Source organism: Neocloeon triangulifer, unplaced genomic scaffold (genome assembly GCF_031216515.1).
Source record: "Neocloeon triangulifer isolate White Clay Creek 2 clone unplaced genomic scaffold, ASM3121651v1 ptg000013l, whole genome shotgun sequence".
Classification (NCBI taxonomy): domain Eukaryota; kingdom Metazoa; phylum Arthropoda; class Insecta; order Ephemeroptera; family Baetidae; genus Neocloeon; species Neocloeon triangulifer.
Window position 1 is genome coordinate 3421876 of NW_026775555.1, and position 25089 is coordinate 3446964.

Here is a 25089-nt window from a genome sequence, read left to right on the forward strand (position 1 = left end):
TGACCTGTCTGCAGAGTCTCGCCGCCCCAACCGACCGACCGAGGCTCTCTCTCGCGACTGCTGCATAATCAGCCGTAAAACGCCGTTCACCGTGCACTTGATGTCTTGCACCAGCCGCACATACATATATCCGCGATTTAACGAAAAAAAAACACGTGCCTGAAAAGCAGTGACACGCCGTGCACTTCATTTTCCTGCATAATTGACCGGATTCCAGTCTGCTTACTCTGAAGTGCTCGTTATTTTGAAATGAAATGTTTTAAGCTTACACACAAAATGATTTTGCTGTCAATAATAATAAAAAAATTTAAGATAAATTGAAAATAATCAAGCTGTTAATTAACGAAAGTAATCTTAAAAATTTTATGTTGAGGAAAAGACAGCAACCGTTAACTAGAACTGACAATGAGTCTTGTTGACTCTTAAATTTTTGTTTGTTGATCTTAATTTTCTATTATATTTTGGTTTTTTAATCAAGATTAATTATCTTAAAATTTCAATGATGCTTTTCTTATATTTAATTGTCATAATCATGCTATATCTGTACACCCCATACGAAGAATTTGATATTGTCCTATTGAACTCATAGTTAACTCTGTTTGTGAAGCTTACATTATTTATACTGGTGTAATTATTATATTTGTTTTAAATTAGAATTAATAAATAAAAACAATAATAAGTATCTAAAAATTTATAAATTATAAAATAATAAATTAAAAATTATAATTAAATATATAAATGAATTTAAACTTTTTAAGAGCACTAATTATTTTTGTTAAATGAGATAGTTAACGCATTTAATAATGTATGTAATTATTTATTTTGTGTTTTCACAGCGCTAATATTTTTTTTAATATGCTCAAAAGATCCACATAAAACATTTTACAATTTATTTAATATTTATCAGTGATTAGAATTTTTTGATTATTTTACTCAAGTAAAAGCATAAGATTAAATCAAATTGTATTAAACATATAGTTTAATTATGAACACTGAAAACAAATTAACCTTATTGCAGCTGAAGTTTTTTTTTAAGAAAAAAGATTTTCTGAACAATTTATTGATTGTGGTCCGATTTTCAAATATTTTCGGCCTAAATTTTGCAAATAATTTTTTTCTTGGGTCCTTTAAATGCTCCTCAGCATCCCTCCTCATGTGGGGGCGGCGGGCGCACGACTCGAACGCTCAGGCTTGAAGAAGAGAGAGAGAATTCTCTCTCTCTCTCTCGCTCCGACTCTCCCACTACCCGCGCGACACCAAGGTATAAATTGGCAGAAAAAGATGCGGCCTCCGAATCACACTCGCATTTCTCTCGCGCGCTCCACTCGCGATCGGCTGACCGGGAAACACAACTACTTACTTACTCACCGACCGACTTCTCGCGGGGCGCGAACTCCCCTCATCGTCTCTTTATCGCCGAAGCTTCTTCGGAACCAATTATTCAGCACCATGCCCGCCGCGCTGTCGCTCCTCCTGACGGTGGCGATCGTGGCCGCCTCCGCGGCCGCCCTGCCGACGGCCACCGTCGTCTCCTCGTCGTCCACCACGACACCAACCCCTTCCGCCGGCGAATCGGCGATCGTGGCCGCGGCCAGGCAGACGGCCGAGTTTGAGGACAACTCGATCACGGCCGACTCGAGCACCTCCACCGAGATCATCGAGGGCAACGAGACCACCCCCGTCGATAATCTGCAACGCGACTCGTGAGTGAATCCTTTCTTTATTTTGGTTCCGGGCTTCCCTTATTTTCACTTTAAAATTTTCTCTTAATATATTAAAGAATACAAATAATTTGGGAGTTTCAAAATCAAACAGAATAAACAAAATGAAGTAAGTTTTAAATTCCAATTCATTATTTTTCTCCGAACAAGTCGGATAATCAATGGGTTGGGAGAAAAATAGGCAAAAGGATTTAAACAAGAGTCTTTAATTTGAAAATTTTTAATTAATTTTTGCGATTCTAGAAATTAACGAGAAGAGGTTTATATAAATTTTATTGCGAGTTACGAAAACTTATTCAAAATAAATTATTCTAGTTAAGTTTTATCTTTTAGATTGATTAGCTAAATTTTATTTCATTAAATATTTGTAGTAAATTATATCTCGTCTCTAAATTTGTGAATGATGAGATTGATCATGTCAATGGTGGTCGAGCAGGGCTTGAGATTAGCACCTGTGTCACGTTTCGAGAGCACTTCTTCTTACTCCTTTGCTAATAATGCACACGGTCGGTGCAGCTTGTGGTGCACTCGACGAGCTTCCACAAGTCGAAATGAGCTTAAAAATAGCGAGAGGAGAACAAACAGGTTGAAAAGGCGCGCGCACGCAGTGGATCTCCTGAAAGTAGACCGGAGACGATCTGCAACGCACAGATGCTCTCCCGGTTGCATCCAGATCGGGCGTCATAAAATATTGTCCTGATTCTGCTTCTTATTTAAATAACCGGAAGTGTAAATTTGTAGCTTTGACGATTTTAATAAAGTAGGAAGAAGATCAAATATATAGTATATTGCCAAGTGTTGCAGTTTTCCGCTCAGCTATGTAGAAAGAAAGGCGTAAACTGTTGCTGCTGCGCGCGGAGTCGGAGAGGGTGAACGAATTTGTTGCTTCTCTCACCGATTTTTCGATCATTTGTAACAATATTTAATTGATTTTTCCAGTTTATTTTCGACATTTTTTCAATAAAAGTTCATATCTTTAACTAAATTTAATTTTATGTTTTAAACTAAACATTTAACAATGTTTTCGTATTAATTTTAAAACGTTTAAACCTACAAAATCTTTCCAAACTTACTTTGAATTGAAATAAAATAATAATAATGAACAATCATCTCAACAGGCAGAATAATAAAATTTAAAATTCTATGCTCCCTAAATGTCGAAGTAAATTAGTTGAAACTTGATAAACTGCAGAGAATTTTTTAACGATTGTAATTAAAGTGCCTAAAATTGTCCGTATTTAATTATGTCCTTAAGCTCGTGGTAAGACAGATTTAAATTTTTGCTGCGGACATTATTGTAGTGATTATTTTCTGTTTATCATTGAAATTTTAAGTTTGGTAAAAAAAAATTAAAACTGTTAAATTCCAAGCAATTTTAGTGTGTTAATTTTCAATTCAATTCAATTAAAATTCAATAACAATTTTTTGCCAGAAGGAGAAAACTTCAATGTTTTGTGGTCTGCATAGGATTTTCTAATATGATCTTTATGCGTTTGAATCAGATCCTATTATTAAAAATAAAACTTCAATTAGGCCATTTTTTTAAGTTATGCTTGCTTTGGGATGAATCGTGAGACAATTGCGAGCGAGAGTGAGAGACGTCGGCTCGGCCGCAAACCCAAAAGACTGCGGTCTGGAGCAGTTTGGCGTGGCGGCGGCGACGACGAACGGCGTGCAAAATATATCCGCGAGAGTAATTAGGCGGCAGTTACGGGTCGGGAAGCGGCGGTGGGTCGGACGGGCGGCGGTTATAGATTTTTCAATCGGCAGACACGCGAATCAGGCGAGACGAATATAGGGGAGGAGTATGGATTGGAGGTTACAAGTGCTCCACGTGTGCGACTTATCTTCCACCTTCAAACGTACCCGTGCCGCCGCCGCCCGCCCGACCGCCAGACCACCCACTCACCCACCCCCTGCTCGCGCTCTTGCTCTAATTTTCGCTTCTCTCTTTTTGCAGAAAGGAAGAGTTCTTTTACGGACGGTAAGCCGCACCGCCGTGTTTTTGTTGTTTTGTTTTCAACACCAAATTAAAAAAATTAAAACTAACAGACTGTTGAGTGAAAGTCTTTTGAAATGTCGTTAATAATTTTAATGTTTTGTGTTTTTCACTAATAAATTAATTGAATAATTTATTTTTTATGTAAATGAAATAGATTAAATCAATTTTTTACTCTGGAAATTAATTTTTTTTTCAATCAACGCCGGTCTGATTTATATTTAAATTATAATTTGTTATTTTTTTTCCAACTTGCCAGAATTTGCTGCGCAGTTAAAATCCTTCTTGGCGAGAGCAAGAAAGTTTTTCGATCAGGCAACGTGCCGATAAAGAAATGCGAATTCAGATAGAGGGTCCACCCCGCATTCGCCTGCTCCGCGCCACGCGGTCTCTCTCGACATCTTGGCTACAGATTCCGTCGCACTGACTCACTTAATCCGATTTAACTCGATTATTTCCCACAGATTTTTGTACATTTGCATCGGAAAGAGCTCCACTTTTCGTGCCAGTTTTCACTATCACTTGTACAAGCTCGGCGACTTAAAGCTGATCTCTCCAGCGTTCGGTCGATTTCCTTTGAAGCTTGCTTAACTCTTCTATTTTTGCGTTCGATTATTTCTGAATTACTCGCTTGGTATTAATGCACTCGCCGCTTTGGCCCTTGATTCAAAGTGCATACTCGAAAGGCGGAAAGGGAATGTCGAGAGTGAGGCAGGGAGCGCTTTCTATTTTCAAGAGCCGCCAGATCCGCCCAACAATGTTGCTTTGCACGCGGTTTATCCAAAGCAACTTGGCTCCGAGCCCATCTCAATGCGAACAAGTAAACAATAATTAATTTCATCAAATTGTATTGGATAAAATGTAAAAACAGTAAGATAATAATTGTTCGTACTGATTTAAATTAAGAATAAAAAAATAATAGTAATAATAGTTAGTTAATTTGTTTTTAATTATTAAAAGACACAAAAACCTAATAATTCTTTCATTTCCTTGAAAGAATCGTTAAACTAGTTGGTTTATAAAAAATTACAATATTAAAAATTAAAAATATTCATAATATTTATCATATTTTTTCAATTAGTTAAATTTTAAATGTAATATTTATTTTAGTTATTATTTTAAATTTTTTATTTTAAGTTTTTAATTTTATGTCACTGACTAAATTTTGTAATTTGTAACTTTCTAAACTTATTTGCCTAGTAATAAATCATTTTAACTTATGTGTATTTATACACAAATATTTTTTGGAGCTTCAAATCTAAATCATGTGAAAATCATAATTCATAACTCAATCTTTGTTTATTGGAAAATGGAGCCTGTACTTTAATTATATTGATTCAAACTGATTGAGATTCTAAAAACATGCATCACGTTATTCTTTTTTTATTTAAACAATGCCAGCGCAACAATGTCTCGACGTTCGCGGCGCGGCTTCGATCTCTTGTCACTCACTCCAGATCTTTTTACTCTCTCACTTGCTGGCCGTTTCATTCATATAGCTCGGCGGCACGCCGACCAGGAGGGGGTTTGCTTGATTCACGTCTCAAGGTCGCCAGACTCCCCCACCTGCTCTCTTTCTCTCGCGACCCGAGAGCGACTGAATGCAAATTAATTAGCGCCAATTTGCCCCGCGTCTGCCGAGTTGCGCGACGAGGGTGGAAATGAGCAGGCGAGAGAGCACATTTATCAGCGGCCCATCCTAGACGTCTAGACGGAGCTACATATCCAGTCACGTGAACTTTCAACCCAGCATCCCGTTTTACTATCGTGTCCGTCTCTCCTAGACCACTAATGATCTTACTAATAGCGTAATGGCCTTTCAATTTGCTGCATGGAAATTGCCGTGTGCTGGAATGTCATTGTGAAACTCGTCGAAATTAATCGAAATTATATGATCTTGATTTTTTTTTTATTATTGTTCGGCAGGGACAAAGAGCGCCGAATCCAGGAGATCAAAGGCTACATTTACAACACAACCCGACCGGGCAAGGGCACCTCGCTCGGGGGCCCAAACAACATCATCGCCTCCAAGATTCTGTCCGGTCTCGTCAGCAGCATTATTCCCTCTGTCACGGCCCTCGACGACACCCCGAAAAAGTTCACCAGCTTCCACCCTGTCTGTGAGTTGTCGGCAACAATTCAGGAGTTTTCTTCAAGCTTAAATTTTTATTTTATTATTTTTTAAGGTGCACCGGTGAACAGCAAAAAGGTTGAGGCGGCCAAAAACAACGACGACATGTACATGATGTTCAATCTCACGTACCCGATGCCACTGGCGGGCACCGAACTTAACATCATTAGCGCCAAACTGCGCCTTTACAGAGTCGCTCAAGTAATATTTTTTATTACGCATTGGTTTGTTTTTTAAAGGGAGAAATTTTTGTTGAATAGTCAAATGAAAGTAGAAGTGAGGACGCGTGCATCCCGCCCAAGCAACAGGTGAAGAGCACGCCGCCCACGTCAAGCTCGACGACAACCTCGGCGGCGCTTGTGGATGAAGAGGCTTCAAGCGTTTCCAGTGTCGCAAGCACAAGCACCACCTCCAGCCCACCGTCGAGTTCATCTCTGCCCATCGTGATTAGCCTCTTCCCGGAACCTAAAGAGGTCTTTGTCAGGGTTACAATTTCCTATCTCGTGCGCCAGGCCAAAAAGACAAATAAATGTAAGTATTGTGATCAAGTTAGGCAGCAGTTTTTGCACGTGTGTCTAGCCGGTTGCCTAACTTGCTGATCTTTGATTTTAGTTTAATTGAATGATTTATATAAAAAGATGAAATAAAAATTAGCCGATCTTCATCAAAAGACCTCAAATTATTTACCTTATAAATAATTTATATAAATTTTTTTAATAAATATTTTGCTAGTTGTAAACCCTTTCTTCTTTTTTCCAATTTAAAATTTCTGTAGAATAAAACTAATAATATTAATGCATTTTTTTTATTACAACAGTGGTTAGGAACATCCTAGATAGCAAGATGGTGTCAACGAGCGGCGACGGCTGGGTCGAATTCAACGTATCAAACGCAGTTCGCGACTGGCGCAATTCGACCAACAACTTTGGCCTCTTCGTCGAAGTGGAGGACTTGGAGCGCAAGAAGTTGTCCGCGTCAAAGTACTTCCGCGAAATGAATTGCTCAAAGGAAACAGGTAACTAAATCACACAAATTCTCGCAACACACTTTCCTACTCTGCACGAAAAACTATGGATCACACAACAACTTCAGGCACTTGGGCTTTATTTCTATGGCATGGCTTATTTAAAAATTGATCTCGCTAAATTTTCTTCAATCACTCCACAGTAGTTTACTTTTTTTATTTATGCTTTCGCTCATATAATTGATTGTCCAAGTGTTTAAATTGAGATTCTTTTTATTGTGTTTTTTATTTAAAAATAAATAACAGTAAATTTTAAATTAAAATATATAAATTGTTTAGAATTTATACTTCATTTTTTTATTGTACTTAATATTAATATTTAAAAATTTATTTTATATTTAAAGTTTATTTAATCTATTTTATTTAACTATAAACTTATAATCAAAATTGTTTATAAACTAAATTAAAAAAAAATTAAACATATTTAGCAACTTCCTTGCGATAATTTCGTTAATTTAATTAGAGGCAACTTCTGTAATGAGCCATTGATGCATTTTCTATTTCTACCTTAAACTTTTAGATTGTTGGTAAATAATTATCCGAATCTCAGTTTAACGCAAAAAAATAAAACGCTTCCGCTGACGCAATATCGATGTAACCGCGGCCGGCGCCACCTCAATACCGCTGATGTCAGTTTCCGAATTTCAGCCGAGACCAAGCCCATTCCCAGCGTCCTTTTTGACGTTGCCCTTGCCAACAACACTGTTTCTACACCTGACCACCTCCGCGCGTATATGCTCCCCGTGATCTCTTTGTGCACCAGCGAGATTCCCACCATCGAGATCGACGTGCCCAACAAGTTCTACCCCCTGACCGCGAACGGCAGCAGCGAAGAGTTCCGCCGAATCATCATCGGCTACTCGCGCCGTCAGCAAATAATCGAGCAACCGTCCACCGAGCGGCAGAGCGCGGCCGGCGAAACGCCCGAGGAGGAGCAGGTTGTCGACATGCAGAACACCGAGGAGCACCACCCGCGGCGGCACCGCAACCGTCACCACCACGGCCACCACCACCGCGACGGCAACGTGGTCAGCAAACGGCTGCTGGAGATGGCGCGCGAGGCCCGCACCAAGGGCCAACGCAACCAGCACAACATTTTCCACTCGGTGCACGGAACTTCCTCCGCATCGGACAAGGAGCAACGCGTCGAGGTGCTCGTCGTGCCCGTCGTCCTGCAGACCTCCAAGGTGGCCGAGATGGACGACGAAATCCAAAACGTCGAGCAAAAGCCCATCACGATCGACCAGCTCTTCCAGAGGTAGGTCCTTCCGCGCCCAGCCAGCAGACCGCCCACCGAAAACACATCTAAGACTGCGCGCATTTGTTTCGCTTTCGTTTGCACTAAAATCGTTGAAAATTTTCCGGCGGCTGCAGCTCGAGACTTAGCCAGTGATTTATGCAACACGCGCAACTCGTCGTCATTTCAGGTTACATAAATATAATTTGCGCAAAACATGAGAGTTTTCCACATTCTAGTTAAATTTCATTGAAGGGCACTTATTTGTTTGCAAAAAATTGATCCGCTGAAATTCAACCAAAGGAAATTTTCGTAGGCCAAGATCTAATTAATCAGTCTTTAAAAAAATTATTTTCACGAATATTATAAATCTTATTTCAGGGAATATGGAAAACTACTGTTTTCAGTAATAAGAAATCATTCAACTCTATTTTTTTATTTTAATTCAGACAATTTTGAAAGTTTTTTGATTACCTTCAAAGTCATTGCTTTTTTTAGCAATATGTAATTCTTTAAAATAATTAACTTTAATTTAGTGATTTTCTTAATATTTTCATTTAAAAGTAAAGAGGCTTTCATATTCTTTAGTTAACGCAATTACATTAGAATTTGAATTTCTAAATAAATCACAATTTTACAACAAACGCTTGTACTTACATTGCAAAATTTTGTATTATTTTTTTTCCAACGAATTAAGAAATGATAGATTATTATTTTTTTTAATTTAAGTATGATTCTTTTTGTTTCAACTACTTATCTTCAAATCATCTTTAACTTTGATTACGTTGCATTTATTTCTCACTGCATTTTAGTCTCGAACTGCTGCTCTTTCGTTTATTCTACACTGAAAATCTTTTCGCGTGCGAAAAAAAAACTGCTGGGCGAGTGATGCGCTCGGGACGGACGTGCAACAAACCGCCATAATCAGTCGACACGCACAACAATGTAAATATTAAAATGAGCATCAATACTTATAACATATAGACAGAGCGCGGGGCACTTTGTACTTTGTGCGCGGAGTTAACTGTGAATTGTTCAAATGTAACGTTCGGTGTCAAATTAGCAAACTAGTCTGCGACATGCAAATGCCAAAATTATTCGCAGATTTTTCTCTAGATTAAGATACTGTTCGGCCACGAAAGAACTTGGACTAGGTTTAAAATAAATAATATATAAAAAGATTAAGTAGATAGCTTGTTCAGCGCTCACTGCTACTCCGACTGAATGTTTTAGAGATCTGTGTGTATCAAAGTAACACAATCGTCATAAAAAAGAAGAAGTGTATTTGCTGCAAAATATATGCGTTTTTTTCAAGCCCGACCACATTTCAGGAAAATAGTAAAAAGTATTTATTTTGGTCTCTCATCACATATCAAATTGTTTTTAACTGTTGGCCGTTGACTTTCATAGGGTAGCTCAAATCCATATCATCACTTTTGTGCAGCAATTAATTAATGTATCATATCACAATTGTTAACCGCGTTGAGGCCTCTGAAGACGAGATTCCCGCCCACCCTTTGCTCTACCTCTTTGATAATGTAGTAATAATTTCGATATGTTAGTCTGGAATAAGGGACAAGTGCTGATTTTTTGTCGAAATGGGTCTGATTGTGAAATATCTTTTGTTGGTGACGAGAAGAAGGAACTTTTTATTATACGTTTTCGGTGCATATCAAGCCTTGAATGATCAACGAGAACTGCATGTAATAAAATATACTTGTGCATTCTACGTTTTCCCGATGTGTAAATCGTGTTATGTACTTGTTCGGAGCAATTCAATTAATAAAAAATTCAAAATGTGCATATCAAGAAGTAAATCGGATTTTGATTCTTAGGAGTTTTCCACGCAATCAGCCATCCGATAATTATATACAAAGGCCTCGAATCAAGAAAAGGCGGCCCTGAATTTGCATACGTCGCAAAACTTCGTGCAAGCATCGGAACGAAGCAAGAGCTCTTCTCAATCAGAACTAAACGCTTTTGTTTATTCCAATTGTCACCTGCTAAGCAAGATTGATTTGCCGGAAGTGAAGCTCAATTTCCTACCTAAAAGCTATATTTTTAATTAATCAAGTCAATTGCAAATAAATTACAGGAGCAAGTAAAAATATTTAGATTTTGTTCCAATTAAACATCTTTAAAAGTTAATAAAGTTCAAGATCTTATCAAAAATTACCCTAGCTCATGCTCAATTTAAAAGGTCAAATACTATAGAAGTTCTTTGTTTTTGTGGCGATTGTTGACTCATCCACATCCTTGTCCACATCCTCATATAGTGTATTTAATTCACACAAAAAAGTGGGAATATCATATTTAAATTTGAACAAATTCATCATTTTTTTATTTTAAGAGCGTGAAACTTAAAAATTATTTACTTAAGAAACAGCTTAAAAAACTGCAAACTGAACTACCTCTAATTTTCATAAGCATTATTTACTCAAAATTGATTAGGTAAATAAAATATAAAAAATTAAATTTTGTTTTATATGAAAAAGTTTTTTTAAATATAATTTTTTTATTTCAATTTTGTTACTATCTATCATCTAACTTAAGTCTTAAGTGTAGATTTATGCACTACAAATTTTTTTATGCACAGGAATTAAAAAAAAAGAAGAGGAGATTTGCATGACAAAAAGAGGTGCAGTTTATTCGTTCGAGCGAAACACGGAGGCAGCAAAGGATTGACAATTGCGCTCGCCAGCATTTGCGTGGATCGCTTGGCCGGCCAAGCTTGCACGACCGACCTTAACCATTAGATAATGACGTGAAAATGTATAGGTACACATTCGATTACCTGCGTTTATCTGCTCCCCGACCCTGGCAGTGAATTCGAGTGTTTAGGAAAAAGTCATTCCGCCAGCGAAGCGTTGCGATGCCGCATATTATTTTTAACTGCTTGAAATTCCTGATTGATTTTTTGCTTTGTTTTTCCACGTCACGCTCCACGGCAATTATCTGTGCAGCAGAATTTTAGCAACAGTAGTTTTCAATTAGAATGCCGGAGATTCGAACAGGATATATTATGTAATTAGTATGTTCCTCATAAGAGAGAATATAAAACTTTTATTAACTCTTAAATTGAAAAAAATTATGGATATCGTCACGTAAGTAATTTTTAAAGAAATTAAAAAACGATTGAAGAGATAAAGTGTTCCAAAATAATTGCAAAAAAAAGCGATCGTAAAAACTGCAAACCACTCACTTGAGTGACGAGTGTAATTTAAGCGGAGCACAATTTGGCCGTAGCGTGAGCGCGAAAAAAAAGACCTTGACATTGGGAATCTCCAACACGAGAACAGTCAACCTGTTTCCAGCGGCCGTCGGCAAATGGTGTTAATATTGTGAATCCCAGAACAAAATCCGATTGTGAGGAGGAAAACTTTTTTAACATACCGCGTGGGGTATTTTGAGCTGTTTACTTTTTTAATTGAGGAAAACTTTGATTTTCATATACTATTTACTATTAAATATTTCCGGCTCTTCCCATTGCTACGTTGCACTTACATAAAAATTTGTTTCCTGTAAAAATTATTTATGCTAACTCGACAATATGAGAAAATGTTTTGATTGTAAAAATTGTCGCAAGAAAAGAAATTGTTTGAATTAGAAGTTGACACTCGAGCAGATCTTCATTTCCAAGAAAAGAAATTTCTATTTATAGTCATAATTTGCGTGGATTAACCGGTCTCTTTTATGTATTGAGTTTTCGCAATTAATCTGTAAGCCATTCTTCTCTTTTTTACAATTTTTTAAATTCTCCAATCGACCGAGGAGAATAACTAGCATGATTCAGCATGAACAAATACATTTTTTTTCAAATGTTTACAGCTCAACGGAGAATTGCATAAAAAATTAAAATACAATTTAAGTAATTTTTAATGATAATAAGATTATAATTTAATTCTTATATACTATTAATTTAATATAAATATTAATATTAATTTAATATTTGATTTATTAAATTATTATTTCAATTTTTAGTTTTAATATTCTTTTTGTTATCCTACAATAATTTATTATTAATTTAATATTGATTTTTTTGTAAAACTGATGATTAAATTTTAAGGTTTAGGCAAATTTTTTAAACGTTTAATTATAGAACTATATATAAATTAGATGACTGGTTGCATATATCTCTTTAATTTCATATTAAATGATAAATTAAGATAAGCAAATACTTTTCAATTATTAACATTTCATTTTGGAAACCAGAATTAAAATATTTAAAATCGTGTCCTTATCATAATGAAAAAATTGCTTCCGTTTTCAAAATTTCATTAAATGTTAATAATATCAAAATAAAAACCACGAATGTAATGAAAAAATGAAATATGCTGAAAATAAACATTATTATGTTGGAGAGAAGAAGATTATTGGTTTGGGAATTTTGATACTAAAAAAAACAAGCAGAATATAATAATGTACGATAGGAAAGAGGCGAGACAAAACTCTTTGCAAATATAAAAAGGGTGTGAGAGCAAAAAACTCGTACAATATAATTGGGCTCAAGATGCATTCAGGTCTATCTGAGAGTGTCGGCGGCGGCCGCGACTCCCTCCCACTTCTGCAATAAAAGGTGGCGCGCCCGTTGCGGAAGGCGCATTCGGCACAGACAAAATGCAGACGACGGACGAGCGACTCTTCGACTGGAGCGACTACCTCGTTTTCGCCGGCATGCTGGCCGTGTCGGCGGCCATCGGCCTCTACCACGGCTGCCGACGACGCGGACAATCGTCGGCCGAGTTCCTCACCGGCAACGGACAGCTCGGCACGATTCCGGTCGCCCTCAGCATGCTCGCCAGGTCAGTTGCAATTAAAATTTATCATTAATTTGATCAATTTTGAATAAATTGCTGTGATTTATTTTATGAGGATGCAGGCGAGGAGCTGAATTAACTGACGAAACATTATGATAAGATAGTGTTCGTCGCACACCGCGCTATATTTGCACTTAAACACGTGCTCAGTGTTCTTTTTAACTCAATAATCGCGCGCTTCCTTTGTATGCAAACAAACTAACAAGAAAGAGCAGACGTTGCCCTACTGTGAACTATAACAATGGCATTCCATGCTGTCCGTCTGCTATTTTTCGTCTTAAAATAACTGTTACATAATTGACAAGTCGTTAAAAAAATTGTTTTAAAATAAATAATTATACAATTGAAGTATAATTGCTTGTAAATTGGCGTTGAAAAGTTGAAAAAATAAATTTGCATGTAATTTAAGTGCAATCAACACACTGGGCAGAGCTATTGTTTTTTTTAAATGGCAAATTTGAAGAAAAAAATTAATTGTTTTATATATATTTTTTAAACTTTGTTATTAATAAAATTTAACTGTAAAAATAATATTCAAATTTTTGTAATATTGTTTGTTTAGTTTCTTGTCTTCAATCACGCTGATGGGTCAACCGGCGGAAGTTTATCTATTCGGGCCGCAGCTGTGGATTTTTGGCTTGGCCAGTTTCGCTGCTATTCCTTTAACCGGATATGTGCTCATTCCCTTGTACCGCGAAATGCGCCTCACATCGGCCTTTGAATACATCGGAAGGCGCTTCGACCGCTGGCTGCAGCTCTTCACCTCCACCCTTTTCTCCCTTCAGATGGTCATCTACCTTGCCCTGGTGCTTTACGCACCAGCCATGGCTCTACACCAAGGTGAGTTTGAATATTTTTACATTTTATTTTATGTTTAAAAAAATTGCGTATAGAAAAACCATTTTTGAACAAAAATTCGCCACTAATAGCAAAGATTTTGCTCAATGTTTTAATTATTCTTTGCTATAAATTAATTTTGATGATTATTTTTTATCTACAAATTTACTTCTATGTATTTTAAAGATTTTTGAAGTTGAGTTTTAATTTATTTGCTGAATTTAATTGTAATTTGGCCAAATAAATTTTCATTAATTTAACGTTTTATTTTATCAAGTAAAATAAATAATTAAGGTAACGCTAAAATTTATGAAATACTTTGGTTAAAACTTTCTTGGCTATTTTTGTCTGCGTTTTTTTTTATATAAACTTTCAGCATCAATGCGCTAATTTATTTTTTTTCTGATTTATTTCAGTTACTGGTATAAATACAGAGATTGTGGTCACCGTCATGTACCTCGTTTGCATTCTGTACACAACTATTGTAAGTTCTTTTTGTACTTTTGGTCTTTCTTTTTAATTTAGACGAAATTATTTGAATAGGGTGGTATGAAAGCCGTGGTGTGGACGGACACTTTCCAAGTATTGGTCCTTTACTCATCTATGCTAGCAATTCTGTACAAAGGCACAGCGGACCTTGGAGGATTCAGCGTCGTTTGGGAGCGCAACGCCGCTGCAAACCGGACACAATTCTTCAAGTAAGCTGTTATTTCTTTAGTTCTTTATATTCCATTTTTAAAGAAACGAAACAAAAAAGGAGTGAGTAAAATCAACGGAGCATTCAAGCAATGCTGATTTTTTTTACCCAGAAACTTGTTACATCCTGGTGGAGAAAAAGGGATAAAAGCTTTTGTTTTTCTTTGATATACTAAAATATCCACTGGTGTAATTTCGAGCGGCCTTGGCGAGATTTCCGCACTCCATTGCTCTGAAAAATTATCGCTTCAATTGAATTTTGCAGCAATTACTTAAATTGCCGTGCTTCCGGAGGAGCATTAAATAAAATCTGTTTATAATTTTCAGCTTCGACATGGATCCGACAGAGAGATACACCTTTTGGGGATCATTGGTTGGCGCAGCTTTTCTTCACTGCGCTGTCTACGGCGTCAACCAACTCCAAGTTCAAAGATACCTCACCGTGCCGACTGTGGAAGCGGCAAGAAGGTAAAAATTCAATTTTTAATTTTACTTCAATGAAATTTACTATTATTAAAATTATTTTTATTAGTTATTTAAATAATCTTAAAAACAGAAATTTAAAAAATTTTATTTTAGAATGTTGTGGATCAATGCTTTTGGCTGGACCTTCGTAGTTGCAATCACAGTTTACGCTGGAATGTTGATTTTCGCCCAATATTTTGACTGCGACCCTCTAGTCACCGGCGTAAGTTCAACCTTCAAGGAACTGAATTTTTAAATTAATTTAATTTATGGTTTTTTTCACCCAGGGAGTGTCCAAACCTGACCAATTATTTCCCTTATTTGTGATGGACATTCTTGGCACCGTCCCGGGATTCCCGGGCCTCTTCGTAGCCGGGATTTTCAGTGCCGGTCTGAGGCAAGTATTTGAGGAAAAGTTTGTATTAAAAGTGCGCTCATTGAAATCTCCCACAGCACCGTGTCAACAGGTGTCAACTCGCTGGCCGCAATCTGGCTGTCGGAAATCAACGGCGTGTTTCTCAAGAGCGAGATGAGCGAAAAAAGGGCCGCGGTGGTGGTCAAGGTTCTGGCCCTCGGCTTCGGTCTTGCCTCCTTCTTCCTCGTCTTCCTTGTGCCCTACATGGGTGGACTTGTTCCTGTAAGTCTGGTGAACAATTTAAATTAAATTCAGAAACTAATATCTGAAATTCTAAAGGTTGCCGTTTCACTTTCGAGCTTCTTCTCAGGCGCTCTGTTAGGCGTGTTTCTTCTCGGTATCTACTGCCCTTGGGCTAATTCATTGGTAAGACTGATTTTAAAATGAAATTAAATTACATTATTAATGACTTTTTCCAGGGCGTAGGAACTGGGCTGGTAGCTGGGGTAGTTCTGGTCGGTGGAATGACGGTAGGATCACAGATTGCGGCGGAGAGTGGACAAGTTTTGTTCACACCTCTTCCCACCAGTATTGAGGGATGCGACAACTCAACCTTCACCTCCGCCCTTCTACCTCATGCAAGGTAAGAAATAATATGAATTTATAGTTTGTAAAAAATTAAAACAAAATATAATAATTTCATCTGTTAAATTAATTTTTTTAATAAAATCTTAATTTACATACATTTAATTATATTATTATTTTTTAAATGATTATTTATTTAAATAGGTTTTCAAGTTACTAAATGAATGAATTTTTTTCAATTAAGTAAAGCCAAAGAGAGTTATATAGATAAATTAAAAAAAAAATTTAATTAAAATTAAGTAGTAATAAAACATTATTAGCTTTATCAAGAAATTTAATATGGCCTTTCATGCTGCTCTTATCCTATCCTATAATCTAATTTTATTTTGCATCTTATAACATGCTTAAATTTTACATCCCATCTCAAATGTATATTTATTATATTATAATATAGCTTATAACTCATTAAATAAAAAATTTTCCATTTCCTCAGCGAGTTGCGTCAGGAAGCTCATGTTCTTCTTCGGATTTCCTTCCTTTGGTACTCACTTATTGCCACCGTGTGCACGGTGGTCGTGGGACTGGTGGTTAGTTTTTTGACGAGAAAGACAAGCCCCTCATTACCTTCAGGATCTCGTTTGCTCCACAACGCAACCATTTTCGCCAACAATCGGCCCAAGGAGCAAGAAATGACTCAGGTCAGCGCCCCACTTCTGCAGCCCGCAGAGCTCCTGCCAATTGTGTGATAATTTGCAAAAAATCTAGACGGCTTTTTTGCTTTCTTAGAACAAGATTTACTACTCATGTGACTGATTTTAAATGCATTTTTACTGTGCCTATTAGAATAGATATTTTGTTTTTGCTGTAGACGTGTAAAAAAGTTTTTGTCTCGTCAGCGCTCTCTTTTTTAAGTTATTTTTCATCCGCACCACAATCACTTAATTTAAGCACTGTCAGCTAAGAGATTTTAATGTCATGGTTCTCCTCAGTCTCGTACAAACAGGCTGCAAAAAAAAGTGCAACTGGTAAAACAATCCATCAATAAAACTGACCACGTCAACAAAAAGTTACAAAATCCATTATTTGCTTCATTTTGTGTTGCATGCGATTCTTGTTCTTTAGTTGCTTTTATTTTGCTTTAATTTCAAGTGAAGAATTAAATAATTAAATTTATAATCATGTGCAAATTATAGCAATTTAAAACACCTTCGTCAGTCATCGTCTGCTGGAGCAGTAATGACCCGACTGAAATTCCGGCTACGCCATCAGGCATTGTGAACGAAGCATTCTGCTCTGTAGTGGAAATGACAGAGAACACGACAGGAACTTAAAAGGGCCATGCTATAGATATCGAGAAGAAGATTTTTTTTTTAAATTTAGAAATATTTTTATTATAAATGCTCAAACAATTGAAATACATAGCAATATACTCTGTAAATAAAATTTGTGATACACATAATGAATAATTTAACAATAATAAAAATAATTTGTGCCTTCTTTGCCCATACATAATATTATTGGCTTTTAGATTAGATTATGTTAATTCATTTATTTGATCAAAAAAATACAGTCATTATCATTAACGAGCACAGTAATACCAAAACACAAGTTATTATTGCTCTTAGAACATTCACTAAATTTGTGCCCTAAAAATTAGAACCTCTCTGGTAAAACAAATTATCATATTATAACTTCTTTTTAACATGTTTTTCATGCAGAGTAGAACAAAAAATTTCTAACATCTTCTCTCCTATGTAATAAATATTTCAATCGTCAAAATATAAGGAAAACATTATGATGGACATTATGCGCAAAATATATTTTAATTTTGTCGCAAAAATTAAATAAGCGAGATATAAAATGTTATAGAATTCAAATTGTGTACCGGCCATTAAAACTCCTCTAAATTTTATAAAATTAATATATTTATAAATAATATTAAATATAAATAATAAAATAAATTTAGTTTATGTCTACTTTATTTTATAATAAAAAAATTATAATTATATTACAATATTTTAAATAAACTGTTTTCAAAAATTGAATAAAAACAATTAAGTCAAACAATTTGGACAAATAAAAAAAAATAACTCGATGATAATTTTTTGTCTGCTGGGGCTGCGCGTCATTCTTGGCGCCTTTTGATAGCGTTTCGCTGCATGATGCGAAATTTCGCCGCACGGGCGCAGCACCGGTCGTTTTGCAATGCAAATGCCAACAACGTGTGGAAAAAATAAACAAAAAGACAAGACAACAGACACCGGCTAAAATATCTTCAGGAAAAGGCGAAAGTAAATTAATTGCACACATTTTCCACCGTAGAAGAAATTGAAACTTGAAAATCGATGGCTGAAGACGGGGTGGGCCAACTTGAAGCGGACGCGTTGAAACGCAGAGAACGTCTTTTGGCTTTGAAGAGGAAACGCGAGGAAACCTCTGAAGGTGCTGAAAAGTCCGAGGACGAAATCAAACAAGAGGAGGAAGGACTTCCGAAGTAAGTTATTTAAAATATTTGCAGAAAATTTACAAATAAAAATTTCCAAACAGGCCGAAATTCAGAAGTTACCGACCGCAGGATGAAGTTTTACAAGACAAAGTTATTCCTGATGCACAGCCGGGTGATGTCGAGGAAGAGGTCAAAGAGCAGCTCGAGGCTGCCAAGAACAGAGGCATAATTGAAGAGCTGGTTAGAAAATAATTTTTTTATAATAAACTTAAATAATAAGAATCTACGAAATGTTGTTATTTTAAACTTTCAGCATAAAATTGATTTTCTCTCATATTTATTTTTCTCATCAGGATTTGACGACGTTGGCGCCTCGCAAGCCCGACTGGGATCTGAAAAGGGACGTGGCCCACAAACTGGCCAAGTTGGAGCGACGGACGCAAAGAGCGATTGCCGAGCTGATCAGAGACCGATTACGAGAGGGCCAGAGCGACTTGGCCGAAGCCGTGGCCATGGTGCAGCCTCAGCAGCTGGACGAGGACTGAAGGACGCAGAAAAGGCCAGCATTTTATTATGTACATATATTATATTTTCAAATGGTACAAGCATTGACGAGAAATGCAAAATGATTTTTGTTTTTTACATAAATTTCATAAATTCTTCCGCAAAGGCAAGAGTTTATAATTTACTTCAAACCCGATTATTTACACGAGGCGATTTTGCACATCTATTCAGTCTATTTCCTTTTGTTCGACACGCAATTAATTTAAACCATCGATAGAATTATCACAAGTAAGAGTGCCAATGGCAGCGTGGCACTGATCGGACCGGCTGCACTGTCTCCATAGTCTTCTCTCTCGTTAAAATACACAATTCTGTCTCCGACCGGCTGCACCGGACGGTTGTTGTGCGTCAACAAGTCGCCGTCTGTGTTTTTCAAACTCCGGAATTCCTCAACCTGATCCACATTTTAATTAAAAAATAAATTTTAAGATGAAAATTGTTCATACTTGTTCGTGGGAGAGTGGAATTGACTCTTTGTAGTCGATCCAGGTGACAACTTCGGAACAGGGTGGCGTGGTTAGGGAGCCGTTGTAGGTGTAGTATTGAGATTTGTCGCGGGGCAGCAACAACTCGAGGGGCAGTTGCCGGGCCAGTCTGGCCTCGGAATGGGGCAGCACCACGGTAGGCAGGTGCTCAACCATTTCAGCGTAAGCAAAGTTGTCGTCCGAGCTCACCTGGGAATTTTCATTAATTTTGGTCAAATTTAACTCAAGAAATTGACACTCATCAAGGAGAGATTAAAGAAATTTAAAATAAAAGGAATTTGTCCTCATTGATATAAAAATTGTATTAAATACTAGATTTATTATTAAAAATGAATGAAATGTATGAAATATTCTTTTTATATTAATTAATTTTCTCATAGGCAATGATTAAAAAATAATTTTTTTTTGAATTAATAATACAAACGCCTTCACCAGCTTTGGTCACAGTTGGCAAAATTTAAAAAAAAAAGTTACTTTTTATGAAAAAAAAATGCTAATTGTAAATAATTATTAAGTTCGGTTGTAATTACATATTATTTTGCTTTATGTAATTTAATATGATTATTGGGTTATATTTTTAATTTTGCTTATAGTAAGTAGTTTTATTTATTTCTTTAATTAATTTAAATTAACATTTTATTACTTTAAAATGATTTATATGTTTAATTTGATTTTTTTCTTGTTTATCCACATTGTTAGAAAATAAATACAATGTTTACTATTAGTTTAATATATTTTTTTTTTATTATGAATAGCTTTAATTTCTGAATGATTATTTTTATTTCACTTGATTTTTTTGCTTGTAATATTGTGTGAAAAAGGATTTAGGGTTCCAGTCTGTGACCAAAATTGTATGTCTTTTTTTTTTCAATCAAAACCTTTTTCAATGAGGACAAAGAAGCCCATTTTCTTCACTTCCAACTGAAAATTCAATTTTTAATTTTACCTCGTAGAAGAAAGCGAGAACTGTAAGGCCGTCTTTGTGGTTCAGGGCATTGTTGAAGTCGCCGTACTTTTCATTGTAAAAAACCATGTGCAGTTCCATAGGAAAACTGAAGAAATCAAATTTATCGAGATTGGAGTCACATTTTAATTAAAATATTTATAATTGTACCTGTGATTATTTATGGTGTCTTCGCTGCCGACGGAATCGTTGTGGCCCCAGTGAAAATGCAGTTGCTGGAAAAGGTAGTGGCCATGCAAGGGTCCTCCAGACACTGCCAATGGCTCCTCAGTTTTCAACTGAAGCATCACTGAAATTTAAAAAAAAAAAAATTATAAATTCATAATAAAGAGAAATTTTCACTGCATTTTCACACAAATTACTGGGGAAAACCAGCAGATATTTACTTTCTCGAACAAAAACAAACTGTCACGGCCCGCTAACGTTTTAAGTGGCAATTTTTTTTCTCCAGCTCAGAATTGCAACTTGACCGCCATTCCTTTTCCCACGAGGTCTGATTTTTTTGTATTCACTCACCAGTGTGGCCATTGTTGGACACCGTTGAGCTGAGGGGTTTGTCTGCAAAACCGTGGTACCGCATGGGTTTCATACTGACTTTGGTCACCTTGTGCTCCTCGATGTCGATCGGAGATTGATATTTGCCAGCGCACGTTTGGAAGCTTTTCGACCAAAATTCAGGCCCTGAAATTTAAAAGTTTAAATATTTTAAATCAATTAATAATTTAAATAGTATGTGGAAAAAAAATCGTAAATCAAGCTGATAGAAAATAATTTTAATTAAAAAAAAAATCATGCAAATAAAATGTCAAATATTTTTAAAATTTTGCAATAAAATTGTTCCTGTAGATTGATTTTTCAATACTGGCATAATAATACATAATGTAGCAACAATTAAAAGCAAAGTTCTATTTTGGAAAACGTTTTGTTATCAGAAACAACCATATATTGAATAATTTTTTTCATTTTATACCCTTTTGCGGACATTTTAATTATAAATTTTAAATTTAAGCAATATAATAATAATTTAAATAAATAAAGATTAAATTAGTACTGTGACTGATCGCCTTGACGTGGAATTACGTTCCGAGACAACGAGATATTTGAGACAAGTTGGGAAATTTTCGCCCTCAATTAAAATTGTTTATTATCACAACAGGAATTTTTCTTTGCACCGGCTTTGTCTCAAATATCTCGTTGTCTCGGAACGTTATTCCACGTCAAGGCAGTACTAATTTAATTATTTCCCGTTTCGAGTGGTTTCTTTGGGTTTTAAGTTCTCAAAAAAAAAGATTGTTTTAATCGCTCAAGACAAGCACTTGAATGGTGATAAACACAATCTAATGATATAAATTATTATTCATCATTACCTGATATTTTATTATTAATACAAAAAGTTTGTTAAAATTGTATAATTTCCTTTTATTTTATAATTTATTTATTATATTTTCATTGGCAATAATTTCCTATTTTCATTGCATTGCACATGTCCACGTGTTTATTTATCTCTATTTATTTTGCACAATTAACATGAAGCCCTTCACCGCCATAAATTTCTCAGGCTGTCAGTCATCCTCTCGATGTTGCGTTTCCAAGATATATAGTTAGGAAGGAGACCCGTCGCACACACACCGCGCGCGACATGATAATTTAATAATCCGCACGCAACCTGTCATTACGGCGATAGCGCGAAAAACACACGCGACGACTTTCACATTATTATTTAGTGATCAACCCTCTCGAAACCGCAAAAAGCTCTCATCGTGTGCGATGATGAATTAATTATTACATTAATTAAAGTCAATAATGGGATTTTTCGGCGGCTCATTTATTATTTAATCAATCCATCTGGTAATTGCGGGTGAGTTTCATGACTTTCTCAAGGGATCGCAGCGTAATTTAAGAAGGATGCGACCGTGCCCTTGAAAAGATTAGATAAAGACAATCCCTGAGCTTATAATAAAATTTATGGCGTCTTCCTAACTGAGCAGGCAAATATTAACATCCCATGATTGTGATGTCACAGTCGTCTTGTTTGGCACGCAAATTTTTCAGACACATGCCAATTATTTTTATGGCGCCGGCCAATTTCCGTCACACTCATTAGGGAGTATTTTGCCTTCTATTTTTAAATTAGTTAATGGATTCGGTTAATTTATTTATAAACTTTGTTAAATTTAATATAGATTTATTTTTAATAAATATAATTAAATTTTTAAATAAATTTCCGTGCACTTGCCTGAAAGTCCATCGTATCCAAATCCGTGTCCCTCGTCTGCGAAAACTGCAACACACAGGAAAAAAGTATTTATAGCTGCAAGATTTTCCTTGAAAATTAACAGTTTGCAATTGCACGCAAAACTGCTCATGCTGAATAATGGCCAGGGAAGTTCGCTCGTGTCTGAGCGGCGCGCCAACATTTTTGGCATATTTATTGGCTTGTTAATTGTATCCCATTCCGCCTGATGTCAATATCATCAGTCACGATTTTGCGCCAAACAAAACCATTTTAAATGGGTCAGTTCGAATTTGTGCGTCGAGCGAAACAATCGGTTGTGGCAACACAAAACCAGATCAAAAAATATATCTAAATTTTTCTAGGAAATTTTGTTTGAAAAAAATATAAATAAAAAATTTATAAATCCAATCAGCTTTAATGTTAAAATTTGAGCAGGAAATTTTTGAAAAGTGTTTTGGAACAAAAATATCCAGCTTATTTCCATGACCACTAATTTAAGCACTAACTGTTTTGCTATTATCAATTATTATTATAATTATTTTGTCTATTTGGCTGTTAGCGGGTCAGTAGCCGTATCTAGGGACGCAAACAAATTATAAAGTCACTTCATGGTGTGCACGTGAAAATGACACACGCCAGAGTGACATTATTTGAATTTGAGCATCGCCCGTGCATGTTAATAAGCAGTTCTGAGTTTGCCATTTGATTTGGGTCTTTTCGGCATTTAGTATGCGCAAAGAGAACTTCCTTGTTGACTTTGTTATATGGCAGCACCGCCAAAGAAAGCTAATAATGGGCAAGACGATCAAGTTCTGAGAAACTCAGTGTCCAGCAATGAACCCGGAAAATTAAGCCACAAAATTTGAAATTGTTAAAAAATTTAATTAAAACAATTACAAAAAAAAGTAGGAAAATTTATTAACAAAATTTAGATGAAAATTTAACAACAATATAAAATGAAATAAAAGCAATTTTTATTTTTATGATTAAGCATTCAAAATTATACAATGAAAAGCAAAGGCCGGTTGTCAGTGTTTGCTAATTTAACTAAAATTGAATTACTTAAGGAACTACGCAAAATTACCTGTGCTAATGTAGGCTAGGCAAAAGGCGAGGTGCAGCAGTTCGCTGTTCATGCTGGCAGGCTGGCTGGCGGCGAAAGAGTGCTGTATTTTTTTTATATTCGCGCGCGTTGTTTGCTGTCCGTTTGTCGTTGGTCGTGTCCTGGCAGAGGTGTGGGTGCTGCTGGCGAGCCGGCCAAAACCAAACGGGCTCCTGTTTCTATTTCTAATCGGCCCACGACCGCAACTCGTGGATTCCAAATGGAAGAGCCAAAAGTGAACCTTATTATAAAAATTGTGCTTATCTTGGTGGTGTAAAAGGCACTCCCTTCTAAGATTGTTTCGTCACCCTTAGACTTGCAAAAAATTTCGCCGAAAATGATACAAAGTGCTTTTGAACATTTAGCGTCACCTCAGAAAATAATTTTATTTACTCGTTCAATGCAATAACTTGCAATTAGCGGAAAGTTAGCTTTATTATGTTTACTAAATTAGCGATGAATTTAATTTGGAAATCCTTTGAAGAATTCTATAAGAAATTTCTAATTTTCTTAACTTTTTTATTTATTTTCTACCCCAGGCATACTATTCTTTAGACTGAAAACCAGGAAATGACTCTCTTTCATTTCATCACCACAGGAAATAGGAAATTCATATCAACCAAAAATGTTTTGAAAAAGAAATTCTACCACAAAATTCTTCTGTACAAATCGTTGCATATCAAAATAAATTAAAAAAATTCACGTTATGTTAACATACCCATGGATAGCAAAGTCGCTTTAGAAGGGATCTTTGTCAAATACAGTCAAGAACCAAAAATTAGCGTGAATAAAAAAAATTTAGACCAATTAATTTTTCTTTTCATTTTTAAGATTTTTACATCATTTTTTTTTTCTTTACTTCTTAAGGATTATTTCTTTGAACCAGCATATTATAACTTATAATTATTTAACCTAAAAGTATAATTGGAATTCATTTCTTTAAATTTTTGCTCTCCTAATAAGAAAATTAAATGAGAACCTAGTAAAGATTATTGAAACACGACCATACGTGCAGTTTACTTTATGTTGTGTTAACAATCTGTCTGCTTTTTTCTGTTACTACAGAGCGCAGACAATTCGTGCATGCCGAAATCAAGGTGCGAAAAATTGCTAGAGCTAGGCTCTGACCGGCAAAATTCCAACAAGCTTGTAAGTGTAACAAGGTCTCCTGATTTTCACGTTTTTCACTTTGTGTATAAAACCTCCATTCATTCCCTTTATCTGTGAGCAAACAATTTAACAGTTAATTTAACCTTAATTTAATTTATTAATATTTTTTTTTTAATGATATGGAAGTATAAAAAATTTAATTTTTGCAATTATAGAAAATTTTTGGGATATTTTTAAGTTGAATCAGTAATTTTTCAAAATAAATTTTAAGCCTCTTTTAATTTAGGGAAGAAAATTTAATTCACCCAACATAAC

At 35.7% G+C, this 25089-nt stretch overlaps 4 protein-coding genes across 6 annotated transcripts; 3 read left to right on the forward strand and 1 right to left on the reverse strand.

Annotated features, from left to right (window-relative positions):
• Positions 1 to 1294: 1294 nt before the first annotated feature.
• Positions 1295 to 8957, forward strand: LOC132198896 (uncharacterized). 3 transcript variants are annotated; one of them, XM_059623174.1, is made up of 7 exons: positions 1295 to 1703; positions 3682 to 3705; positions 5647 to 5840; positions 5907 to 6052; positions 6112 to 6382; positions 6669 to 6866; positions 7524 to 8957. In XM_059623174.1, exons 1-7 carry the CDS (start codon positions 1450 to 1452, stop codon positions 8135 to 8137), a joined length of 1701 nt encoding a protein of 566 aa, XP_059479157.1. In that variant the 5' UTR covers positions 1295 to 1449; the 3' UTR covers positions 8138 to 8957. The 3 variants fall into 3 exon arrangements, with proteins under 3 accessions (XP_059479157.1, XP_059479158.1, XP_059479159.1); XM_059623175.1 differs by lacking the exon at positions 3682 to 3705; XM_059623176.1 differs by lacking the exons at positions 1295 to 1703; positions 3682 to 3705 and adding an exon at positions 5064 to 5528.
• Positions 8958 to 12467: 3510 nt separating this feature from the next.
• On the forward strand, positions 12468 to 17723 carry LOC132198753 (sodium-coupled monocarboxylate transporter 1-like). The gene is made up of 12 exons (XM_059622958.1): positions 12468 to 12914; positions 13492 to 13769; positions 14183 to 14250; positions 14310 to 14464; positions 14790 to 14930; positions 15042 to 15150; positions 15215 to 15324; positions 15381 to 15564; positions 15622 to 15708; positions 15762 to 15925; positions 16361 to 16565; positions 17061 to 17723. The coding sequence occupies exons 1-12, from the start codon at positions 12730 to 12732 to the stop codon at positions 17196 to 17198; spliced, it is 1824 nt and encodes a 607-aa protein (XP_059478941.1). The 5' UTR covers positions 12468 to 12729; the 3' UTR covers positions 17199 to 17723.
• Positions 17724 to 18078: 355 nt separating this feature from the next.
• Positions 18079 to 18982, forward strand: LOC132198947 (coiled-coil domain-containing protein 12). The gene is made up of 3 exons (XM_059623289.1): positions 18079 to 18361; positions 18415 to 18553; positions 18667 to 18982. Exons 1-3 carry the CDS (start codon positions 18213 to 18215, stop codon positions 18856 to 18858), a joined length of 480 nt encoding a protein of 159 aa, XP_059479272.1. The 5' UTR covers positions 18079 to 18212; the 3' UTR covers positions 18859 to 18982.
• On the reverse strand, positions 18882 to 23883 carry LOC132198946 (carbonic anhydrase 2-like). The gene is made up of 7 exons (XM_059623288.1): positions 23647 to 23883; positions 22563 to 22607; positions 20843 to 21007; positions 20477 to 20615; positions 20309 to 20414; positions 19324 to 19551; positions 18882 to 19271 (listed from the first exon to the last, which is right to left on the reverse strand). Exons 1-7 carry the CDS (start codon positions 23696 to 23698, stop codon positions 19080 to 19082), a joined length of 927 nt encoding a protein of 308 aa, XP_059479271.1. The 5' UTR covers positions 23699 to 23883; the 3' UTR covers positions 18882 to 19079.
• Between the last annotated feature and the right edge of the window lie 1206 nt (positions 23884 to 25089).

Excerpts from the sequence above, each read along its gene's own strand:
- LOC132198947 (XM_059623289.1), top strand. The coding sequence starts at position 18,213 with ATGGCTGAAGACGGGGTGGGCCAACTTGAAGCGGACGCGTTGAAACGC. Across the intron at positions 18,362-18,414 it reads GAGGAGGAAGGACTTCCGAA|GCCGAAATTCAGAAGTTACC; the intron begins GTAAGTTATTTA and ends ATTTCCAAACAG. Across the intron at positions 18,554-18,666 it reads GAGGCATAATTGAAGAGCTG|GATTTGACGACGTTGGCGCC; the intron begins GTTAGAAAATAA and ends TTTTCTCATCAG.
- LOC132198896 (XM_059623174.1), top strand. The coding sequence starts at position 1,450 with ATGCCCGCCGCGCTGTCGCTCCTCCTGACGGTGGCGATCGTGGCCGCC. Across the intron at positions 3,706-5,646 it reads GAAGAGTTCTTTTACGGACG|GGACAAAGAGCGCCGAATCC; the intron begins GTAAGCCGCACC and ends ATTGTTCGGCAG. Across the intron at positions 6,383-6,668 it reads GGCCAAAAAGACAAATAAAT|TGGTTAGGAACATCCTAGAT; the intron begins GTAAGTATTGTG and ends TTATTACAACAG.
- LOC132198946 (XM_059623288.1), bottom strand. The coding sequence starts at position 23,698 with ATGAACAGCGAACTGCTGCACCTCGCCTTTTGCCTAGCCTACATTAGC. Across the intron at positions 20,616-20,842 it reads GTCCAACAATGGCCACACTG|TGATGCTTCAGTTGAAAACT; the intron begins GTGAGTGAATAC and ends TTTAAATTTCAG. Across the intron at positions 20,415-20,476 it reads GACACCATAAATAATCACAG|TTTTCCTATGGAACTGCACA; the intron begins GTACAATTATAA and ends TGATTTCTTCAG.
- LOC132198753 (XM_059622958.1), top strand. The coding sequence starts at position 12,730 with ATGCAGACGACGGACGAGCGACTCTTCGACTGGAGCGACTACCTCGTT. Across the intron at positions 14,465-14,789 it reads AACCGGACACAATTCTTCAA|CTTCGACATGGATCCGACAG; the intron begins GTAAGCTGTTAT and ends TATAATTTTCAG. Across the intron at positions 15,565-15,621 it reads ACATGGGTGGACTTGTTCCT|GTTGCCGTTTCACTTTCGAG; the intron begins GTAAGTCTGGTG and ends GAAATTCTAAAG.